The 19,937-nt window shown below is 42.9% G+C and overlaps 1 protein-coding gene across 4 annotated transcripts in view; it reads right to left on the reverse strand.

Moving 5' to 3' along the window:
• Positions 1 to 198: 198 nt before the first annotated feature.
• The window catches only part of FYN (FYN proto-oncogene, Src family tyrosine kinase), a 138,053-nt gene continuing 118,314 nt past the window's right edge, over positions 199 to 19,937 (reverse strand). For all 4 annotated transcript variants that reach the window (XM_068184272.1, XM_068184273.1, XM_068184271.1 and 1 more), the window contains 2 exons: positions 13,451 to 13,582; positions 199 to 3,116 (listed from right to left, as the gene is read on the reverse strand). In XM_068184272.1, coding sequence (XP_068040373.1) covers positions 2,908 to 3,116; positions 13,451 to 13,582 — 341 coding nt within the window. In that variant the 3' untranslated portion in view covers positions 199 to 2,907. The remainder of the gene's footprint in view (positions 3,117 to 13,450; positions 13,583 to 19,937) is intronic.

Genomic DNA, 19,937 nt, shown 5'->3' on the forward strand with positions numbered 1-19,937 from the left:
TGGTGAGGGAAGCATTTGGCCAATTGTTTTTACCTGGGTGGAATTTATTTAATCTTACATAAAAAAATTATTGGAAGGAACAGAAGATTCTTAATCTCATAAATTCTACTTTTACAGTCACCACACAACTACTTGTGGTGCATACACAGTGCTTAAGAAAAGGCTTTTATTAATTTATAGCAAAAAAACCTAACAACCTTGTTTAAATTTTTTGCTAATGTTTTTATTTGAGAGATTAAAAAACCCAAACAACAAAACTCCCAACATTAAGAAAAAGAAGCAGAAGAGCTACCGATGAGAAATGGTCTGGATTTGCCACTCAACAGTGGCACCAGTCTGCACACAAGCCAGCTGCAGGCAGAGATCCGGCAGAGACCAACATGGTACTCAGAGACCGAATGCAATACAAGAAACAGCAAACCCAAGAATCAGAAATAAAGGCCATAAAACCCCAACAACGCCCCATCTGAGTCTTACTTCCAATGAGAAACATAGGCAAACTAAGGTTTTAGGCTCGTCCCGCATTACAGATGGAAACTGCACTTAAGTTTGTGGCATAGCAAAGGCTGCTAAGGAACTTGGCAGAATGGCCACGCTTCGCCACCAGGCTCTGGGCTGAGGAGGTGACATTTTGGCTTCGCCAGCCCACTGAGTTACTATGGAGTCCTCAGTTCGGTGGATGATATTTTAAGGCAGGGGGGTAGCTGTGGGAAAAAAAAGAGGGCCACGACTTGCTTTGTAAGTACTAAGAGGAAGCTAGAAGTCCAACAAGGATCATGGCCTCTTCAGTACTCCACAGCTGCAGGTACAGCAACATTGAATAGATAATGTACATAACATTACTTATAGACTCTACATGTAAAACGTTAACCAATTTATCATGGAAATCTGGTACCAAGCAACATTGCCATATAAATTCACACTTTGAGAAAGGCTAAGTGTGGAAGCCTCCTTTGCAAGAGGATTTTCAGTCAAAGTTTTGTATAGAAAATATTAAAATGATGACAATTTGTTCTCTGAATCTCAGTTGATTATTGGGTTAGTTTTCACAAACGAAGAAAGGTTCTCTTTAGAAAATGTGTGAATCTTCAGAATATGAATTCACAATCTAAGTACTAAATAATTTAAAAAAAAGTTGCAACTGTCAGGAAGTCTTAGTTGGCCACAATCTTTTAAAGCAGTAACAGCAATACAAGACATAGAAAAGCTTTTCCTGCAACACTTGTAAATGTAAAAGTATTCAAGTTAAATGCAACAGAACTAATAAAGAACAAACTGCTGTAGAAGAGAGAAATGAGAGACTAGCTAAGCATTCAGCCATCTTCCTTACAGTTGAACTCCAGCTATTTAAAAACATATTGACTTCATAATTTGGAAAATGATGTCCCATAGGTAATTGGTCTGCATACTCCTATGAAATATGATGCCCCAAATGGCATGGCACCCCTTCTTGAAAAGTTTTTAATCTCATGTCCACCATTAGCTCACAGTTTAAACAAAAAAACAACTATCCAAATGTAAAATGCTCTTTTTTTAATTACTAAATTAAGAAAGTTAAACAGTTTTAAAATGTAAACTTGTGAATAAACCATAACAAAATGTAATTAAGACTTTAAAATTTGCAACTCAGTATTAAAAACTCAATAGAAAGGATATTTTTTGTGGTTTTTGGTTAAATGTAAGTAATTCAAGGCTGGTACAGACAACTGAAAAGGTAATACTTTGTTCTGTGCATCCCCCATGAAATGTAAAGAAGTGCATAGTAATTCCACTGGAGAACTTGCAGACACAGAGAAAGTAATTTCATTAGCAGTACAGGACACTCAACACACTTATTTTACAATGGAAAAATGTTACACATAAAACAGAAAAATCCTAGTTGCATGGCCAACAGTTTAGCAGGGGGACATGGCTAAAATGCTATTATTTTAAGACCATCTGAATGTGGTTACACTGCTTAATAAATCTTTTTGAAACATTTCAGTATACATGTTTTGATACAAGAAGTCCTTGCAGTTTCAATTTTCCAGTTCAAACGGTGATGGTGTAGTTTTCTTGCTTTAAATATGTTCGTTTTAATTTCAAGAACAAATCATCACACACTTGTCAAACATTGGAAACATTACTGTAAATTCAGCACGTGATTCCTGAAAGAGCAAAGTTACAACCATCTACAGGTACATAATCATAAACAAAAAGTGCAATCCAATTTAAAAAAATCATGCTTGGCAAAAGCCAAAAATTAGATCACTGGCTTTCAGAATCCCACCAGTGTTTTCATGTCTGCAGTAAAATTATCGCTTTCTGGGTACAGCTGCAGCAGGATTCATTCAATTCCAAATGAGCCTCCTCTGCAATAGCACCCATATACTGTATGTACAGGTATGTATATATATTATATATATTTTATATATAAAAAAAGCAAAAACCCAAACACCTGTCCTGATTTTTTATTTGTTAAAACATGAAAAAAAAATGTTTTAGACAAAGAGGCCACTTCTGGAAAATAATACTTTTAGTTGAATCAGGAGAAGACTAGTTAAAATCACATAGGTTTTGCATTTTAAAAAAAGGAAAGCACTAGGATCAGTTATTGGCACTGAGTTACTATTTACAATGAACAGAGGTTTTGCAGTTTACATAACATCAATACAATGCAGTTTTGGAGTCTTTGATTAAGAAAAAACAGGTGTTTTTCTCCTTTTTATCCAGGACATTCAGATTATTAGGACAAGTGGTCATAGGCAAGGGCTGTGGAAGTTCCCAGCTGCAGCCCCTCCTGTGCACTGCAGTGCTGGACGATGTTGCACTCTGGAGAAGCTGATCACAGAGTTGGAAGGTGGAGAGCAGGTGGGACAGGGCTGAGAAATACCTGGTAATTCATGACAGTGACTGGAAACCAGGGATTTACAGGTTGTCTCCAGGCTGGTACTGGGGTTCTGTTGCAGTGAAGTAGTCTTCAAGAAAACCCTGTAAATATTCAAAAGTTGGACGTTCCTCTGGGTCTTTTTTCCAGCAGTGAATCATAAGCTCATGCAAGGAGATGGGACAGTCCTGGGGACACGGCATCCGATAACCTCGTTCTACTTGCTCCAAGACTTCACGGTTATTCATGCCTGTGAAGGGCATACAAATCCATAGTCAATTACAGGAATATTAACCAAATACAACTATATCTACAACACATGTGGTTTGCTCAATCATACTAATTTCTTTTGGTTATGACAAATGAAACACAACCACACTGATGTCCTATTTCAGCTCCTCATCTACTGCAAGGTCATCTGGATTATTTTCTTTCTCAGTAGAGGGATTTTAGGATCCAGTGGTGAGGGGAACACTGCTCCCATGGTTACTTTCTTGGCTTACTCACAATGGGCAGGATTTGGTGTCTTCCCTCTCTGACAGCAGGAACCATGAAATGTAATATGTGATGTGCTTAAGGAAAACAAATGCATTGCAAAGAATGGAAAATTCAAAATTCCAGAAACTAAGATGAATTTCTGAAACCCTCACACTGAGCGTGGGCCTTTGTGAAAACATTCTGTGAGGTCATGCTGCAGGGACTTCAAGACAAACTGCTACTCCTGGCCACCAGGACTGTCCAGCAGTATTGCCTTCAGTGTCAGCCCAGAAGGTTTTTGCTGCTGACCTGCACTCCCCCCATCTGTGCTGATTATTACAGATACTATCATATTTGACTGTTCCCAAACCAAAAAAGAACAAAGCTGCTCGCAAGACAAGTCAAATGCCAAGCAAAACATCTCCACTAAAGAACCACAGCTCTCTCTCTCAGAAGAAAAAAGTAAAAAGTCGATTACCTTCACAGAATCGTAGAAACATTTAGGTTGGAAAAGACTTTTAAGATCACTGAGTCCAGTTGTTAACCTAACACTGCCAAATCCACCACTGAACCATGTCCCTAAAGACTTTTAAATACCTCAAGGGATGGTGACTCATGTTGCTTGACTCTGAGAGTAAGGCCAGGCCCTTTGCTACTTTTTCTTTTCTATGTAACCCCTTGATTCCTCTGCTGAAGTGCTTTTCACCAAACATTAGCTGCAACTCACTCTAAGCTTTAGTTTACAGCTCTCTCCCAGTACTCTCTTTTTAACAGTACCAGAGGTAAGACTGGCAGCACAGGCATGCAGAGGTGTTTCAGAGGAAGCCTGCACACTGACTGCAAGCTTTGTGCTTGCCCTGCCCCAGTCCCCTGCTGAAAAATATCTGCAGAACTCATTCTCCTGACTTAGCAGGTCCTGCCAAGCAGCTCTGCAGGAGAACCAGCAGGGACACTTCAGTTTCTATGTGACTGAATCTAGAAACCAGCACCTCGATGTTGCACTTTCTGTTAGCTTATCCTCTTCCTGGCTTCCATGATACTATCCTTCCCTGGGAATCCTCCACTTTCTTCTTGCAGGGTGTCCTTTTGAGGAGTTTGCTTGTCCCACCTCCAGAACCCAAAACCTTGTATTTTTTGTAAACTTATTTGTGAGGAATAATTCAATCACCTTCTTCAATACAGATTTGTTTATCCACTCTGCACTTTGACTTGTAGAAATGTCTGGTTTTGGTTGGGATAGAGTTAACTTTCTTCCTAGTAGCTGGTACAATGTTGTGTTTTGAATTTAGTATGAGAATAATGTCAGTTACATACTGATGTTTTAGTTTCTGATAAGAAGAGTTCATCCTACGTCAAGGACTTTTCACTTTCTCATGCTCTGCCAGTGAGGAGGTGCACAAGAAGCTGGGAGAAACTGTATTGTGCATCATTTGTTTTTCTTGGCTTATATGCCTCTCTTTTTCATTTCCAATAAAATTATTATTATATTTTACTTTATTTCAGCTATTAAACTTTATTATCTCAACCTCTTGGATATCAGCAGGAGGATGTTAGCCTGTCAAGATAAAAAGAAAAGGTTTTACCCTTTATTTTTGATTCTCCTCCCCATTCCACCTTTGGGGGGCCTGGGAGTGGGCAGTGGGAGTGAGCAAGTGTATGTGTGGTATTTAAGTTACTGGCTGGGGTTAGCCACAACAGGGAATAAAATCCTTACACTGTGTAGCATTTAGGCCAGTAACTTGGCTGTAACCTTGGATTTGGTTTTTAGTCTGTAGCCTCATGTCCTGGCTGTGTTTAATTATTAAAGATGCTTAGAAAAAACTATCTGTATCATTCAGCCTTTCCTGACCATCCACCTCTAGATTCTCATCTCATGTTAGGATTACAAAACCCCTTTTTCTCTTATCTTGTCAGGGTAATTTCCTCCTAATTATATCCATTTGCAGTGTCTGGGCAAGGATCATATTCCTATCCTGTCACTGTAACCACCCCTGGCATGGTCTCCCCACTAATTCCTTGTATTTATATTTAGGCTCTCAATTATCCATGTCGTGGTCACAGCATGGTTCTGCTTAGCTTACTGCAGCACCTCCCATTTTCAAACACAAGGAGTACTTGGTTTAGTTTCATATATGGGTTTTACTGCAAGGCAAGGGAAAGGAGAAAGGAAAAGTAGGGCACTGTTTCTTTTGCTGCCTGTTGTGCATTGAGGAACCTCTCCAGAAAACTTTCTCATGCTCGTACAGGCCTCTCCTTAACGCTCCCTTTTGCAGAGATAATTGCAAAAAGAAAGGTTAGATTACTGATTTACAGTGTTCCCTAACCTGCAGACCAACACTTCAGCACTGGTTTCTTGTGTTTCATTTATCAGCTTCATCCACCCACCATATTTTCAGTGTTACATATTTATAAACTAGGAACAAATGCTTTGAATGGCTCCTAAAGTGGACCATAGTTAGGTCTTCAAAATGATGAAAACAGACTAATAAATAACAAGCCTCTGCAGACATCAGATTCTGCATAGAGTTAAGGTTCTCCTATATTATTGACTCCAAACTGATGTTGTTAGGTCACAGAGGCTCACAACATATCAGAACACACTGAACAAATATTTGGGTGTTCCTCACTATCCAGCAAGAATATTTCCAAAGATATTTTACTTTTTCATTAGACTACAAAATGCTACTGGTCTGTTAGGCACCACAAACCCAAGGCAGCATCAACCCAAACTCTCTGGCCTGGCTGTTTTCAAGATACTACAAGAAAAAAACATGCACAATTTGTTCACATTGTGTTCTCAATATTAGTTTTATAAATTTGTGTTTTGAACAAAAATCTGCACATTTTTTCATATCCTTGTCTTTGAATCAGCTGAATTACCTCCTGGTTTGGGGTGAGAACTTCTGCTGTGCTTTGCTTCCCTTACATATTGAAGGTTGTGAAAATAACTGTTACCGGTAACTCATCTGTTTGTATATAAATAACCACTAACAAACTGCATTCTTTGCTTTTATTTTGGCAGTACATCCTTAAGTACAACATGGATGGAAGCAACAGCAGCAGAAAAGCTCCTTCCCAACTGATTTGTTGTTCTAAGATATCAAATGTTTGGTATTTTTATCCAGTGCTTTACTCAGTGCTGCAAAGCACACTCTGAAACCTGATAACGAACTGTGTGCTGGAAAAAAAACCCTGAGGAGACAGAAGGGGGAGGAAAAACATAAACAGCTTTCACTTCCCTTTGTTTAACAAAAAGGTAGAAAAAGAACATGAAAGAGACATTGCTGTCTGAAATAATAGTCATTTTTTTGTCCCTAGAAAGTGAGTCAAGCCAGGTTTTTTCATCACAGTTTAATCCAGGAAAATGCCCTTCTTTTCTTTTCTTGTTTCTCCTTTCCCCTTTCCATCCCTCACAGTAAACCTTGGTTATGAAACTAAAGCAAGTAATCCTCATGTTCCTCACTGGAATTCATACATCCAGCAAGGGCTGACATACCTAGGATTTGCCAAACAAATTCTGTTAGTTTTGACATGAACTGCTAATTTAAAAGCAGAGTTTCAAAGACCTTTATGTCTAAATCAATTGGATGACTAGTCAGACTTATAAAAATAGCAGTACAGATATACATTTTACTCTTAAATGGCCTGTTTATGTTTACAAACCTATTCTGTAGACTTACTTATCTTATCCTGCAAGTTTTAGTGTTTCTCTTTTGATAGCTATAGTCTGTCATATCTTCACTTCTAACACCATATAGAGAATATCTGAGCAGTCTGTACAACTCCTCTCTCCTAATGAATACCCAAGAGTTTCAATTCTTAATAAATAAAAAATGACATTCTGCTTGCAGTATGCTTCCAGACCCCTTAAAAGTTTATCCTAAAATCCTTAAATCTGTGAAATAAAATACTCAGCATTATTCTTTTGTTGTGTACAGCTCTTCCACCTGGGTTGGGGCAACATATGATATCAATCCAGGCTGGAGGACGAATACAGTGAGAGCAGCCCTGCCGAGAAGGACTTGGGGATGTTGGTGGATGAGGGGCTGGACATGAGCTGGCAATGGGCACCTGCAGCCCAGAAAGCCAAAAGTGTTCTGGCCTGCATCTCACGCAGATTTGCCAGCAGGGCAAGAGAGGGAATTCTGCCCCTTTGCTCTGCTCTGGTGAGACTCCACCCAGAACTCTGCATCCAGTTCTGCAGTCCCAGCACAGGAATGACATGGACCTGTTGGAGCTAGTCCAGAGAAGGGCCCTGAAATGAGAAATGGCTGAGAAAATTGGGATTGTTCAGCTTGGAGAAGAGAAGGCTCTGGGGAAACCTTATTGTGGCCTTTCAGTACTTGGAGGGGGCCTGTTAGCGGAGCCTGTTGGGATAGGACAAGGGGTAATGGTTTTAAACTGAAGGAGACTAAATTTGGATTAGGTATAAGAAAGGTTTTTTACAATGAAGGTGGTAAAACTCAGGAGCAGGTTGCCCAGAGTGGTCATGGATGCCCCATCCCTGGGAACATTCAGGTTCAGGTCGGACAGGGCTCTTGAGTAACCCGAGATATCCCTGCTTATGGTGGGATTGGACTAGATGACCTTTAAGAGGTCCCTTCCCACCCACACTATTCTATCATTGTAGAATTCTGTGAAAAATCATCTTGTACTCATGATGTTTCAAGAATTACGATTTGGCCAAGAAGAAAACATCCAATTCCCTAAAGATGGCTTTTCCATTAGCTTTTTATTCCCTGAGAAGACCCAAAATCAAATAACCTCCCACCATCTAGCTTTATTAGTGAAACCTTCAATAATCTCAGGATGCCACAGCATACGGCCACACTAATGCTCAGTACAATAAAAACCTACTGTCCATATAGACTGGGGACAGAAATGCAATACTGCTTGGCTTTTTCTAGAAAAGTTGTAGGAACTTCAAGTTACAGTTACTTTAAGAGTTACCGTGACACAAAAAAGGATGTGGAGTTTCCAATTGAGGCTGAAGAAAACACTGGAAAGTATTTTGGTGTGCTCTTAGGAGCTTGATTAGATGGAGTACAGCAGATGTGCAAATAGCAGGGATCTGGGCAATGCTGCTTTTCCAGAAGACAGGAAACATTACTTAACTAGGGAGTGTCCCTGCAAGCAAACTAATGAGCTATACAGATTACTTTGGGACACGTGAAGTCCACTGAGGAGAGCGATTGTTTTAGGCTACTTTACTATTGCTTTCTTCTCTTAGACTGTAAGTGGGTTGACCCTGGCTGGATGCCAAGCACCCACCAAAATCTCTCTCTCACTCCACAGCTGGACAGGGAAGAGAAAATATAACAAAGGGTTCATGAGTTGAGATAAGGACCAGGATAGATCACTTGCCAAATAGTGTCACGGGCAAAACAGGCTAGAACTAGTGATATCAATTGAATTTATTGCTAACAAAATCAGAGCAGGATAATGAGAAGTAAATTAAGACCTTAAAAACACCTTATCTACACCCCCTCCCTCCTTCCCAGCTCTAGCTCCTCCCTCAGGGGTGCAGGAAGACAGAGCATGGGTTTTATGGTCAGCTCATCATTGGTTGTTTCTCCTGCAGCTCAGGGAGAGAGAGGAGTCCTTCCCCTGCTCCAGCATGGAGTCCCTACATGGGAGACAATTCTCCACGAACTTCTCCAGCATGTGTCCACCCCATAGGCCTCCCACAAGGTCACAGCCTCTTCTCAGGCACTCCCCCATCCTCCCACTATGATAGCTTGGCCATGCAAACCCAATACACAGACTACAAATGATGCTGCTTCCAGACCCACTGCATGCTGTCAGACCAGTGATCAAACTAATGCAGTGCACAGAAGGGAACAGCAAAGCTGCTCCTAAGGGAAGACAACCTCTGAATGCTGTTCTCACTGAGTGCAAAGCAAACCAAGTTATTTCTGGGGAAAAGGAGGAACAAATTTTAAAACTCTGGAAGTCATGCCACTTCACTTAGAAATTAAAGCCTGAAAACCCCCAACATCTCCTCATCCTCAAAGCTAGACCATCAATATCTGTTTTTTGCTTTGGTTTTATTTTTTAAAGTAAGTTATTTACTTGGTATAACACATGAATGGATGTGCAACCTTGAGCTATAGACTTCTGAATGGAGCTTCCTTGCTTACAAATAAACCCACCTGACCTTATCTATCCTATGTGGCGAGTACGCATCTTTCTTAACCTCTTATTTACCATCCACGATGATGTTACACCCACCTACCTATGCTGGCTGTCTGTTAAGTACTTGGCCCCAGGCTTGGGTACCACATGCTCTCTGGCACTCGTGGCCCAGCTTCCCCCAGGGATGAGGAGGCTGAATACAGCTGCCCAAAGGCTGCAGGGCTGCTTGGAGCCCAGACTCAAAGATCTGCCTGGCCAGAGGCAGCAATGTAAGTAGCATCATAGCTGTCACACTAGAGTTAAAATGAAAATGCTCTTGATGTGGCAACTGCAGCAGAAAGCAGAAGGGGCAAGGTCAGAGGTGCTTGTTTGGTGTGGCTGAGATTTTTGCCTATCCCAAAGGTAGCATGTTAAAAACCCACAAATTCTCCAACTACTGTTAGGGAAGGGCATTTGTCAAAGAGAAAAGAAACTGATACTGAAAAAGGTCCACTAAGCAGACTATTTCTTAAGCTTGGCTCCTCCTCTGGCCCAATCTATTTTTCATTTCTCCACTGTAATACTGGAAATAGAACCTCTGTGTGAAAGACTGTGAAAATTGTTTATTTGACTCTGTTGCCTTGTGAAAAGCATAAAAAAGGGCATAAATTAGTTATCATAGTGGCCCATTATGACCACTGATGGAGAAAACAGGCTTGGTTGAAGTAGGAAAATGAGGACACCTTCCAAAAAGTTGGTCTTGCTTGTGGGAGCTATAGGGTTTGGGGCAAGGCTTTATACTAAACTCTTGACTGATCTTTATCTCCACCAGCAAAATCTTTACTGCTCTCACTGATCTTTACTGATCTCACCACTGCACCAGCCTCTCTTCCAAAATGGGGCATCAGGACAGGAACTGGTTGAAATCTGTAGGACAAAGAATGCCAAGTTCTATGCCACCCAGTTATGTTTCCCTGCTGTAAACTGCCTGCCCTCTCCCTCTGTCCTACTCATTGTGCTACTTCCTCCTTCTACACAAGCTTAAAACAATGCCTGGTTCCAGACATGGGAAGGCACGAGGTATGGTGTCCTGCAGGCATGGGTGCTACTTCAGGGCTGGGATGTGTGCTATAAATCATCTCTCCAGGCACTAAGAGCTTGTCAAGCAAGAGAGCAATCCCACAGCGGTCTGAGGGCCTCTCTCCACTTCTCCCAGCCTGCTACAAGCTGTAAGTGGGAACATCAGGACAACATGCCCACAGGTATTACAGAAACTGGATATTGCAGCAGACAGACAGTTCCATGACCCTCTTTGTTTCAAGGCTGACACTTTTCAGTGTCACATCTTGGATACCAAAGTGCTGGCAGTGCCAACAGACAGCATTCTCTCGCCCATGGGTTGTCTACTTGGGCTGAGTCTTGCCTCTCAGGGTGATAGAAATCCCACTTTTCTTCCTCATGAAAGCCATGCCATAATGGCAAGAAAAGCCCTGTGGGTGCATCTGAACCCTACTCCCTATCTCAGACAGGGACAGGTATTCAGGAAACTTTGTCCTTCACAAGGTCCTTCCTCCTCCCAGTGTGAAGCAGGAGATAGATGGTCCTTTTTATGTCAGGGGAAAAGAGAGTGTTTTCTAAGCTCAGGAGGCCTATGTTACCTTGGGAAGTCCAAGCTCTCTTTTCAATCCACTTGCAAAGACAGATCCTTCTGAGAAGGCCCTAGTTCCCCTTCACTGCTGCCTCAGCCTGTAAAAGCTTTCCCATTTAGGGTCTGGGAAATGAGACTGGACTGAAATCTGTAAAGACTTTGTACATTCAAATGTAAGATCCAGGCTGCCCTTATGTAAAACTGGCAGAGGGCAGTGATGGTGACCATGAGAATTGTTAAGACCTCCCAGATGAGCAATAGGGGAGTCCTGGTGGGAAGGAAGGACCCTGGCATAGAGCCTGGGCAGGGTGTAACCAAGGCAGTGCATGACTGTCCAAAAAATTGCTGACTTAGTGATAAGTAACACACAAAAAATTGCTTCCAGCTACTTGGTGTCTTCCTAGTGCAGGTGGAGGAGAGTGAGCCAGAAGGACTTTTGGCATGTGAGGGCTTTATGTAGTAAGGGATGAAGGGGTAGGACGGTGCTGAAAGAGGAGAGATTCCGCTGGTTGTCTTTGATGTGCTTAAGCTGCCACGTAATAAAACTGTCCAGAATCTCAGGACACAGCCCATGCCTGAGATTACTGTCATGGCTCCTACAAGAAGTTATATATTGCAAGCACTTAAACACACATCCTGTGGACTCTTTCTCCTTTGGTGAGGGAAAGAAACTTTTATGAAGTGCAGACATCCTCTGCAGCCATGGCCAACCTTGTGTTCAGCTACAGACTTGTGAGTAAACATAGGGCTTAAATGGCCATTTTTGCATGGGATGCTATTTTCACCTTAACTCTGCCCTGGCTGGTGACAGCCCCTGTGCACCCACTCTGCTGGCAGTGACTAGAGAATTCCTGCAGCCCAGTCAGGAACATTGCCCACCCTCTGGGAGCAGCACCACACCAAGTAAAGCTTATACGTATTTTTTCTCTCTTTGACCTGTGCACAGCATGAAATGTCTGCTTAAACTCTCAGTAAACCTGCAGAAATCATAGCTTTCTCACACCACTACCAGGAATTCTTATGGCAGAAAGACTTTTGTCCTGACTGGTGACACAGCTGCTCTGACTGGAGGCAACACCCTACAGAGAGAAGTGCTGGGCAGAGGGACTCATCCATTCCACAGAAACATGCCATTACATTTTTTGCTACCTCACTTAGTTGTCACAGACACACCTTTGTTAAGCTGCTCCCTGTTAATGATGCCAAAGTTCACTGCTGATCATGACATGCCTTCCAGTCCCCATACTGTCTTCTCAAATATCAGCTACTGCCTGCTAGGTGCTAGTAAACTTGAAATCCCTGGTAAAAGTCTGGAAGATTAGTTTTGCTGAGTTCAGTCTTCTGAAGTGGTGTGAGACATCACAGGATAAACTGAAATCCACCTTGATGCTTCTCCTGCTCAATTTGATATACAGATCTGACTGCTTGATCACAGCACAGATTGGAAAACTGAAACTGCTGTAGGGCATTTTCCATTAAATCAGCTGCAGTGCACACAGCCAGACTGTTGAGTACTTATATATATATATATTTAATAAAAAGACTAAAAATGCAGCTAGAGGTATCTTGAAATGCAGGGCATCCCCTGTTAATATCTGTGCTGAAGAGAAAAAGAAGGGATTAAATTAGTTTCTATGGCTTTCACCTCATCCCTTTCCTCTTCACCTGAATGCCTACAATCTTCATGGGGGGCAACAAGAATAAAAATCTCTTCCTGCATAGGCAGATCCAATCACCCCTTCCTACAAATCTTAATCTGTTGGACACTTGGCAGGGTTTCAACAAAGAGCCATGGGGCCTCCAGTTCCCCCATGCAGAGAATCTGGCCCCGCTGTGACCCTGCCATGAGCTCTGGTCTGCACATTACAGGACTATTTTCTTCCCTTTCAATCCATCTCAAAAGCAAGGATTAAAATTTAAGAGTTTACAAAAAAGAGATTTGATAGCACCAGACGTTCAGACAGTCATCAAACCTTGCAGTGAACCAGACTGACAGAATAAATAGAGTTTAACTGTAGGTATCTTAAAGTAAATGCAATACTGTGGAGAGCTATTTGCTCCAGAATACAATAATTTTACATTGCTTTTATTAGTTGTCTAGAAATTATATTAATTGAATTGAGCACAATTAAAACAATAGAAATGAATATGCTGAATTGTCCCCTTGTCATTTTTATCATGACCATCCCAAACAGCTTTGAGTCAGAACTGTTTTCAAGCATACATGAAACTAACACATTATAGCCATTCTCCTTTGAGCTCAGAGAATATAAATAAACATGGCAGCTTAAAGATATGGCCCATTCCCACTCCTTTTTCCAGGTGAAGCAGGACATTTTTCTTACCTGGGTATGGCACTCTCCCTTTTGTTACCAGCTCTGTCAGTAGGATCCCAAAAGACCACACATCTGACTTTATTGTGAACCTTCCATACAGTGCTGCTTCTGGTGCAGTCCATTTAATGGGAAATTTTGCACCTAAAGAGAGAATACATGAGTCTTAACCAGAACAGAGACAGAACCAAAGCACCATGTCACAGGTGACTCTTGTGTTCTGCAACATATGCAGGTGGAAGGAGCTGCAGACAAGTGTTAACCAACAGCTCCACAGAGTACAGTCAGAGAGGACAGGTGGGCAGAATGTGTAGGGCATCAGGAAAGATTAAGCAGGGAAAGGGTCAGCTTGTCCTGCATCACAGGAGAAGAATAAGACATTTTAACTCAGGTTTCAAGTTTTATAAAATGAAAAATACCTACCCCAGTTTTAAAAGCAAATAAGCCAAATATAATAGAAATAACTTGTCCCAAAGTGTTTTAAACATTTGCAAATCAAACAGAGTTACTACATATAAGCAGAACTCAGATACACTGGATATGTACCTCCCAGTTTGCCTGTTCAAGCTGAGCAAAATGCAAACAAACAAACATGGTGAAAACAAAAATTAAAACCAAATCCAATATTTCATTAGAAACACACAAGAACTTTAAAATAATACTGCCATTCGAGTTGCTTGGAGTGCTTGATGTCAAGGCACAACTTTGGCCCATGATTTATAACTTGACAGTGTACTTTAAGCTTCTGGCACTGAAAAGCCTGTAGTGCCTTAAATACGTGCAGTTCTAATGTGCTCATCCATCATCAGAGCTCGCAGGAGCCAGTTGCAAGGATAGTAAGATAACAAACCTTTAAATACTGATTTATTTGCTTTTCCAATCACTGACTGTTTTCTTAGGAAAAATATTTTCAGTATGACTTTAAAGAAAAGTCTTGTGGTAATAATTAACTCATAGTATGTACAAAAAATATGCAGACATTTCCCTGGTGCCTTGTATTAACATACAGGCCAAAGAGTTGCATTGCTTATTGCTGATCCCTAGTGACAAACACTCTTGAATTTGGAAACTGACTGACTTAGACTTCACATCACCCTGTCATAAAAGCTCCCTTTGCTTTCAGGAGCAGTGTGAAAGTGTAACAACATGGACAAATCACTCTCAGGGAGTGAACTTACGGCACTGTTTAGAATTCCCTGCTAGCACTGTTCCGCCATCACATCCAGGGCTCAATGTCCCGTATCTTCTGCCACACACCCCAATCTGACGTGACTTAGAGTAAAAAGTAAACATGGTAATTCTCATCTCCTTACTTAGTAAAAATTCAATGTGCTAAAATTTTTTCTGCTCTACATGTAAATGATCCTAAGAGAGACTAGTACTCTAGAACAAATACTTATTTTTTTCCTAGGGCGGACTGCAGTTGCTCAAGTGAGTCCTGCTAAATGACTTGAAAATGTCCTGCTAAAGGATGAAAAAGATGTAAGAGAAAGTTTCAGATACCTAATGCCTGAAGTTAGGAACTTAAGTCTAGTTAAGCATCAGCACATCACTGGCTAGATTTGCAAAGATGCCAGAGGATTTTGGATGCCTGTTCACTTTTTAAAGTCTGTCTCTTATGTATTTTCATTGATTGATATGTAGGCAGGAACTAAAATTTGGGTGCTTGGCTTTGGTCTCAATCTCTTTCACTTAACATTTCTTTGTGTGACCATTCTTAGTTTACAAGACTCAAAAGTTGTAGAACTTCATCTTCTCTTTTTGCTTTGGCTGTGATGTGTGAGTCCTTTGCAGCAGAAGCTGCCATCACTTGAGCCTCTGTCCTGGAAGTTGGCCCTGCTTCAGCAGCACCAGCAGCCACGTGGGGTTGGCAACTGGCTGCTCCAGCTGCCGGGAGGTCTTGGGGCTCTACAGCCCATGCCAATTCCTGGAAAAACGGCAAGCTGCATGTTTCTGGTGGTCAGGCTGCCCAGGCCTGCAGTGCATGCCTTTAGATGGGTCTGTGCAGGCAGCCCTGAACATGAGGGCCAACGTCCCTCTGCTCTCTCCTACGTGCAGCCCAGATAGTACACACACCCCGTGCCAGCTGAATGAAGCAATAGCTCCAGGCTGGCCAGGAGCCTGAAGCCTCAGACGCTGGCTGGTGCTGTGTGAGATGGCTGTGCAGGGGGGTTTGATTGTTCACATGTTGCACACATTTTATTCAACAATTTTCTTTTTCTTTAATCAGCTGTGTTTTTCTGAGAAACTTAGCCAAATCTGCTTTAATTCCCTTTTGCTTCAAACTCAGATCCAAAGGTAGCAACCACCTACAACTCATCTTTGGAGGAAGGAAATCTCTTCAGACTCTTTTGTGGCCAACTCCCCCAGTATTTTTGTCTTCCTCAACCTACTGCCAGTGTGTCACTGGGAGATGAGTATGTGGCGTGTTGTCAAACCACAGGAAAATGAGAAGTAAGGTAAGTACCTGAGAAGGGGGATCAATTCCAGGACATCCCTTTTCCTGAGCGCTAGAGCACTACAACCCTCACTGGGGTGTGAAGAGCACTGCTGGAAAGATGAATGGTCTGTGCTGAAGATTTTCCAACAGCAGGACAGCTATTCGTTACTTCTCTATGCTGTCCCTGCTGTGGATGATTCTCTGTCTAAAGCAACCCATATAAAAAAATCACGTTTTGCAGTTTGTGCAGCATTTCCTGATAGATGACAGATTTGGAGTGGTAGATAGGGAGGAGAAAAATTCAAGCTTGGCAGAGAGCTTGCTAGCAGAGCCCTGCCTCATGGTTTTCTGGCCCTGTAACACATGTTGGAGGCTAGCTGGTTCAAGAGAGTCTGCAGTCCAGTATGGCAGAGCTGTCAGCGAAGGGAGAGCAGAGACCAGGGAGAACCCACCAGGCTGGTCACCTGCAGGTACAACACATGCACTGCCCTAACAAGGAGATTACACAATCCCTGGAACTGGAGACAGAGAAAGTGCACTGCTGTGAAAGCACAAAAATTCCCAAATGTGTTGAGCACTGCCCTGAAGCCTCCTGCTTGCTGTAGCTCCATGGAGTGTTAGCAAGGGCCGGATGCTGTGCGTGGTTCCTGACAGACACGCAGTTCCTGCGCTTAACTCTCTTCCCAACACACTGATTAAAAAACCCATTGCCTCTCTCTGCCTAGGCCTCAGAAGCTTATTAAACAAACTGACTTTGTGCTGCAAACAAATTACAGCATCAGATAAAACGCGTATTACTGACAAGCATGTTAATAAATCTGATAAGCCAAATCACCCCAGCTGACAAGGCAGCCCAGCTCGTACTCTGAAGGCGGATTTTGCATCAGTGGGGGAGGGATTTCTCTCTTTTTGTTACGGGAACCTGTTTTATTACAAACCAGCACATCAGTAACCCCATGCATGGACACCAACAGCAGACTGCATTCATCAGGTCAGGATAACCTGTCTTTGCCCCAAAATAGGGTACTAATCTGCAGCTTTTATCTCAGTCCCCCCCCCTTTTTTTTTTTAAACATTACAGCCCAGGGAAAGCCTTTTTTGGGTTTCTGCACTGCTTGTGACCACATGAAACTAAAGCTACTGATACAATTTATGGTTAGAGCAGCCAGGCCCGAACCTGTGAGGATTTTTGTGAGGCTCAGCCCTATTCTTGGGACCTGTGCCTGACTCTGCCCAGGCATTCACACAGGTTATCTCCCAGGAGGATTTCCCTGGGAAAAATCAATCCATGGTCCTGTTTTCATTCTTTGCTGGCTATAAGCGGGTCATGTGATGAGAAAGAGCAGAGGGGGCTGGGATGATTGAGTGACCTTGAGATACAACTCTCAGCATGGTTTCTTCTGAGGCAAGTGAAAATCCCTCAGAGCTTTGGTTTCTTTTCAGATCTAAATCTTAATGAAGTAGAAACCTCTGAAATTCATGCCCCAGAGCCACTGCCAGCTTGATAATGATCCTGTTTCTGGAAACGCTACAAAGCTGCTACCTCTTGTACCTTAAAACCAAACCCAATGGAGGACTCCAAGCTCTAAGACCCAAAACCTCGGAACCGCTCGGGTTAGCAATCAGGGAATGTAGCGTGGCATTGGATTGCTTCTGGGGCTGGAAAGGGAAAGCTGTAAAAGGTGTAAACGAAGCGCTGAAGCAAGCATGAAACAGGAAACGAGTCAGCCCCGGCAGGCGATGATGAGTGCCGTGTGGGAGGGACCGTGCAATCACATTTTTTGTGCTCTGAGAACGAACGTGAAATTACAAGCCTGGCAAACATCAGCGATGAGGAGCAGGCTCCGCAGGCGGACCCCTCCCCAGGAAGCGGGGGGCGAGGGGCGGGACTGCGGCTCTGAACACCGCTCTGACTCCCTGCCTGCAGCCCCCCTTCCCTTGCCTTGCCTTCATTCCCCTCGCCCTTCCTCTTGACCTGGCCGCGCTCCTTGCCGCAGGGCAGATGGCACCTCTGCAGGAGTGCATCGGGGCTCCCCGGGACCCCGCTGGCTCAGAACCAGGAGTCCCTCCTCCTGTCCGCTCCTGGGCTGGCTCAGGGAACCGCAGGTAAAGAGCGAGAACAAAGCCCTGGATGCTACAGCCTGCAGTACAGTCACAAACAGAACAGGTCTGATTAGCTGGTGAACAAGTCTCTGCAAAGGGACTGGAGAGAGCCTGGGAGGAGGGGGGGCGGGGGGGGGGGAATCCCTGCCTGTTTCTAGGAAATCAAACTAAGAAGTATCACTTGATTTTAAGCAGGGCAGGAAGGAGTTACTTCTAAGTGTTAAGGAGGCAAAAATGATCTGTGAGTTTACAAACAAGTACTAGAGCTCCCGAAATAGCTCTGACTCCTCTGGAAGGCATCAGAAAGATCCTTATTGTTTCATGCGTGCTTAGAGCGGCACTACTGCAAGTGCTGCTAAGTGTGTGCAGTAGAAACATGGCCTGGAAAATAACTCTGCACTTTTTATTTATTAATAAAATTTTAAATTCGTATCAGCTGCTGCTGCTTAGAAAAGTAACAACTCTAACCCAGTGACTCTGTGGAGCACTGGCACTCTCCACAAAAATGCCACGTGCTCGGCCAAAACTCCACATAACTGTGAACCATATCAATGTAAGGATAGCAGAACTGTGTGGGAAATCCTTTGCTGGGGCTGATGGGAAGTTTGTCCTGTAGGATACCAGGAGTTTTAAGTCTTGCCTTACAGGGCTGACACAAGCATCATCACCAAAGGAAGGAAGCAACACTCCATGCCTGACACTGTGTGTGGGGAAGATGTTGCAACAGCAACAGCCAAAAGAAGCAATGGGACAGGCTGCAATACAGTCCCACAGTGTAGCCTTTGAAATGGGTGTCACTCTAAACAGGCATGTTTTTCCCCTTTGATTACTCATTTCCAGTAAAAGCAAGAGGAGCCAAATGCTCATTACAAGCCAAGATTTTTTTTTTTTTTTTTGGTATTATTTAATGGCAGTGTATAGCTGCTAGTCACACACTTTAAATCATTAGTGGCATGACCATCTCTTTCCTTCCCAACAATTGCTGAGAAATGGCAGTGCAGACAACAAAATGCTTTTTATTTAACTCTCATAAATCCGGAGCAGTCAGGCCTCCTTTGTTCAAACCCAAAAGAAAATAAACCGGTCAGTAAAACATTACCACCAGGCTAAGTTATACCCACACAGGTTCAGGAGTCCTGCACTTTAGCCTGCTGGGGCTCAAAGCATCCCCATCTGTTTCCTTTCAAAATATTTAATCAGAGACAAAAGTGACAGTGGGGGAAGGGAGTAGGAGATCAAGCGAAGCTGGAGAAAACCACCTCTTCCCCATGCCAACAATGAGCTCTGTACTAACACACTTAAGCCAAAAGGATGACTGCTGAGGAGAGTGACCAGAGACTTTAATCTTCAGATTTTGCAAGGAAAAACATTTCCTTGCTCCCACAGGAGCTGCCAGTCTGGAGCGCTCCCAGTTCCCCTCCCCTCCGCTGGCCAAGCTTTCCTCCTGTGTCAAAATTCCCACTGAAGCAGTAGTCAGCTAGATAAACAGAGCAGTCCCCAGATGCATCCCCTTGGAGGCTGAAGTAATAGGTCATGGGAAACAAGCAGAGGCAACCATTTCCTCCTGATACTGTGGTCTCCAACAAGCATTGCTCAAACTGAGGCTTAACTAAACAAGCCAGAACTGAATTCCAGTCGAAAAAAAAATCCATTGGTGCATTAGAAACCATTTTTCTCCCTCAATAAATTAAAGGTCTTAGGCTCACCCTGGCTTGGAAGCCAGGTTAATTGCAATGAAATGTAAACTGAGTATGTGCTCCTTGGTCAAAAAAAGCACCCCTTCCAACTCCTTAAGAAAGAGACAAAAAATATTAATGAAAGTAGGAAAACCTTTCTACATGATGCCTGTGGTTACAGCTCTTTGGGTCTCTCTTTTAAGGAATTCTATAGCTCTGAAGGACTTCAGCCTGACTTGGAGATCACAGGGAGGAATTATTGTCCATTGCCCTCAAGTAT

The sequence above is a fragment of the Anomalospiza imberbis genome, chromosome 3, assembly GCF_031753505.1.
Source record: "Anomalospiza imberbis isolate Cuckoo-Finch-1a 21T00152 chromosome 3, ASM3175350v1, whole genome shotgun sequence".
NCBI classification, from domain to species: domain Eukaryota; kingdom Metazoa; phylum Chordata; class Aves; order Passeriformes; family Viduidae; genus Anomalospiza; species Anomalospiza imberbis.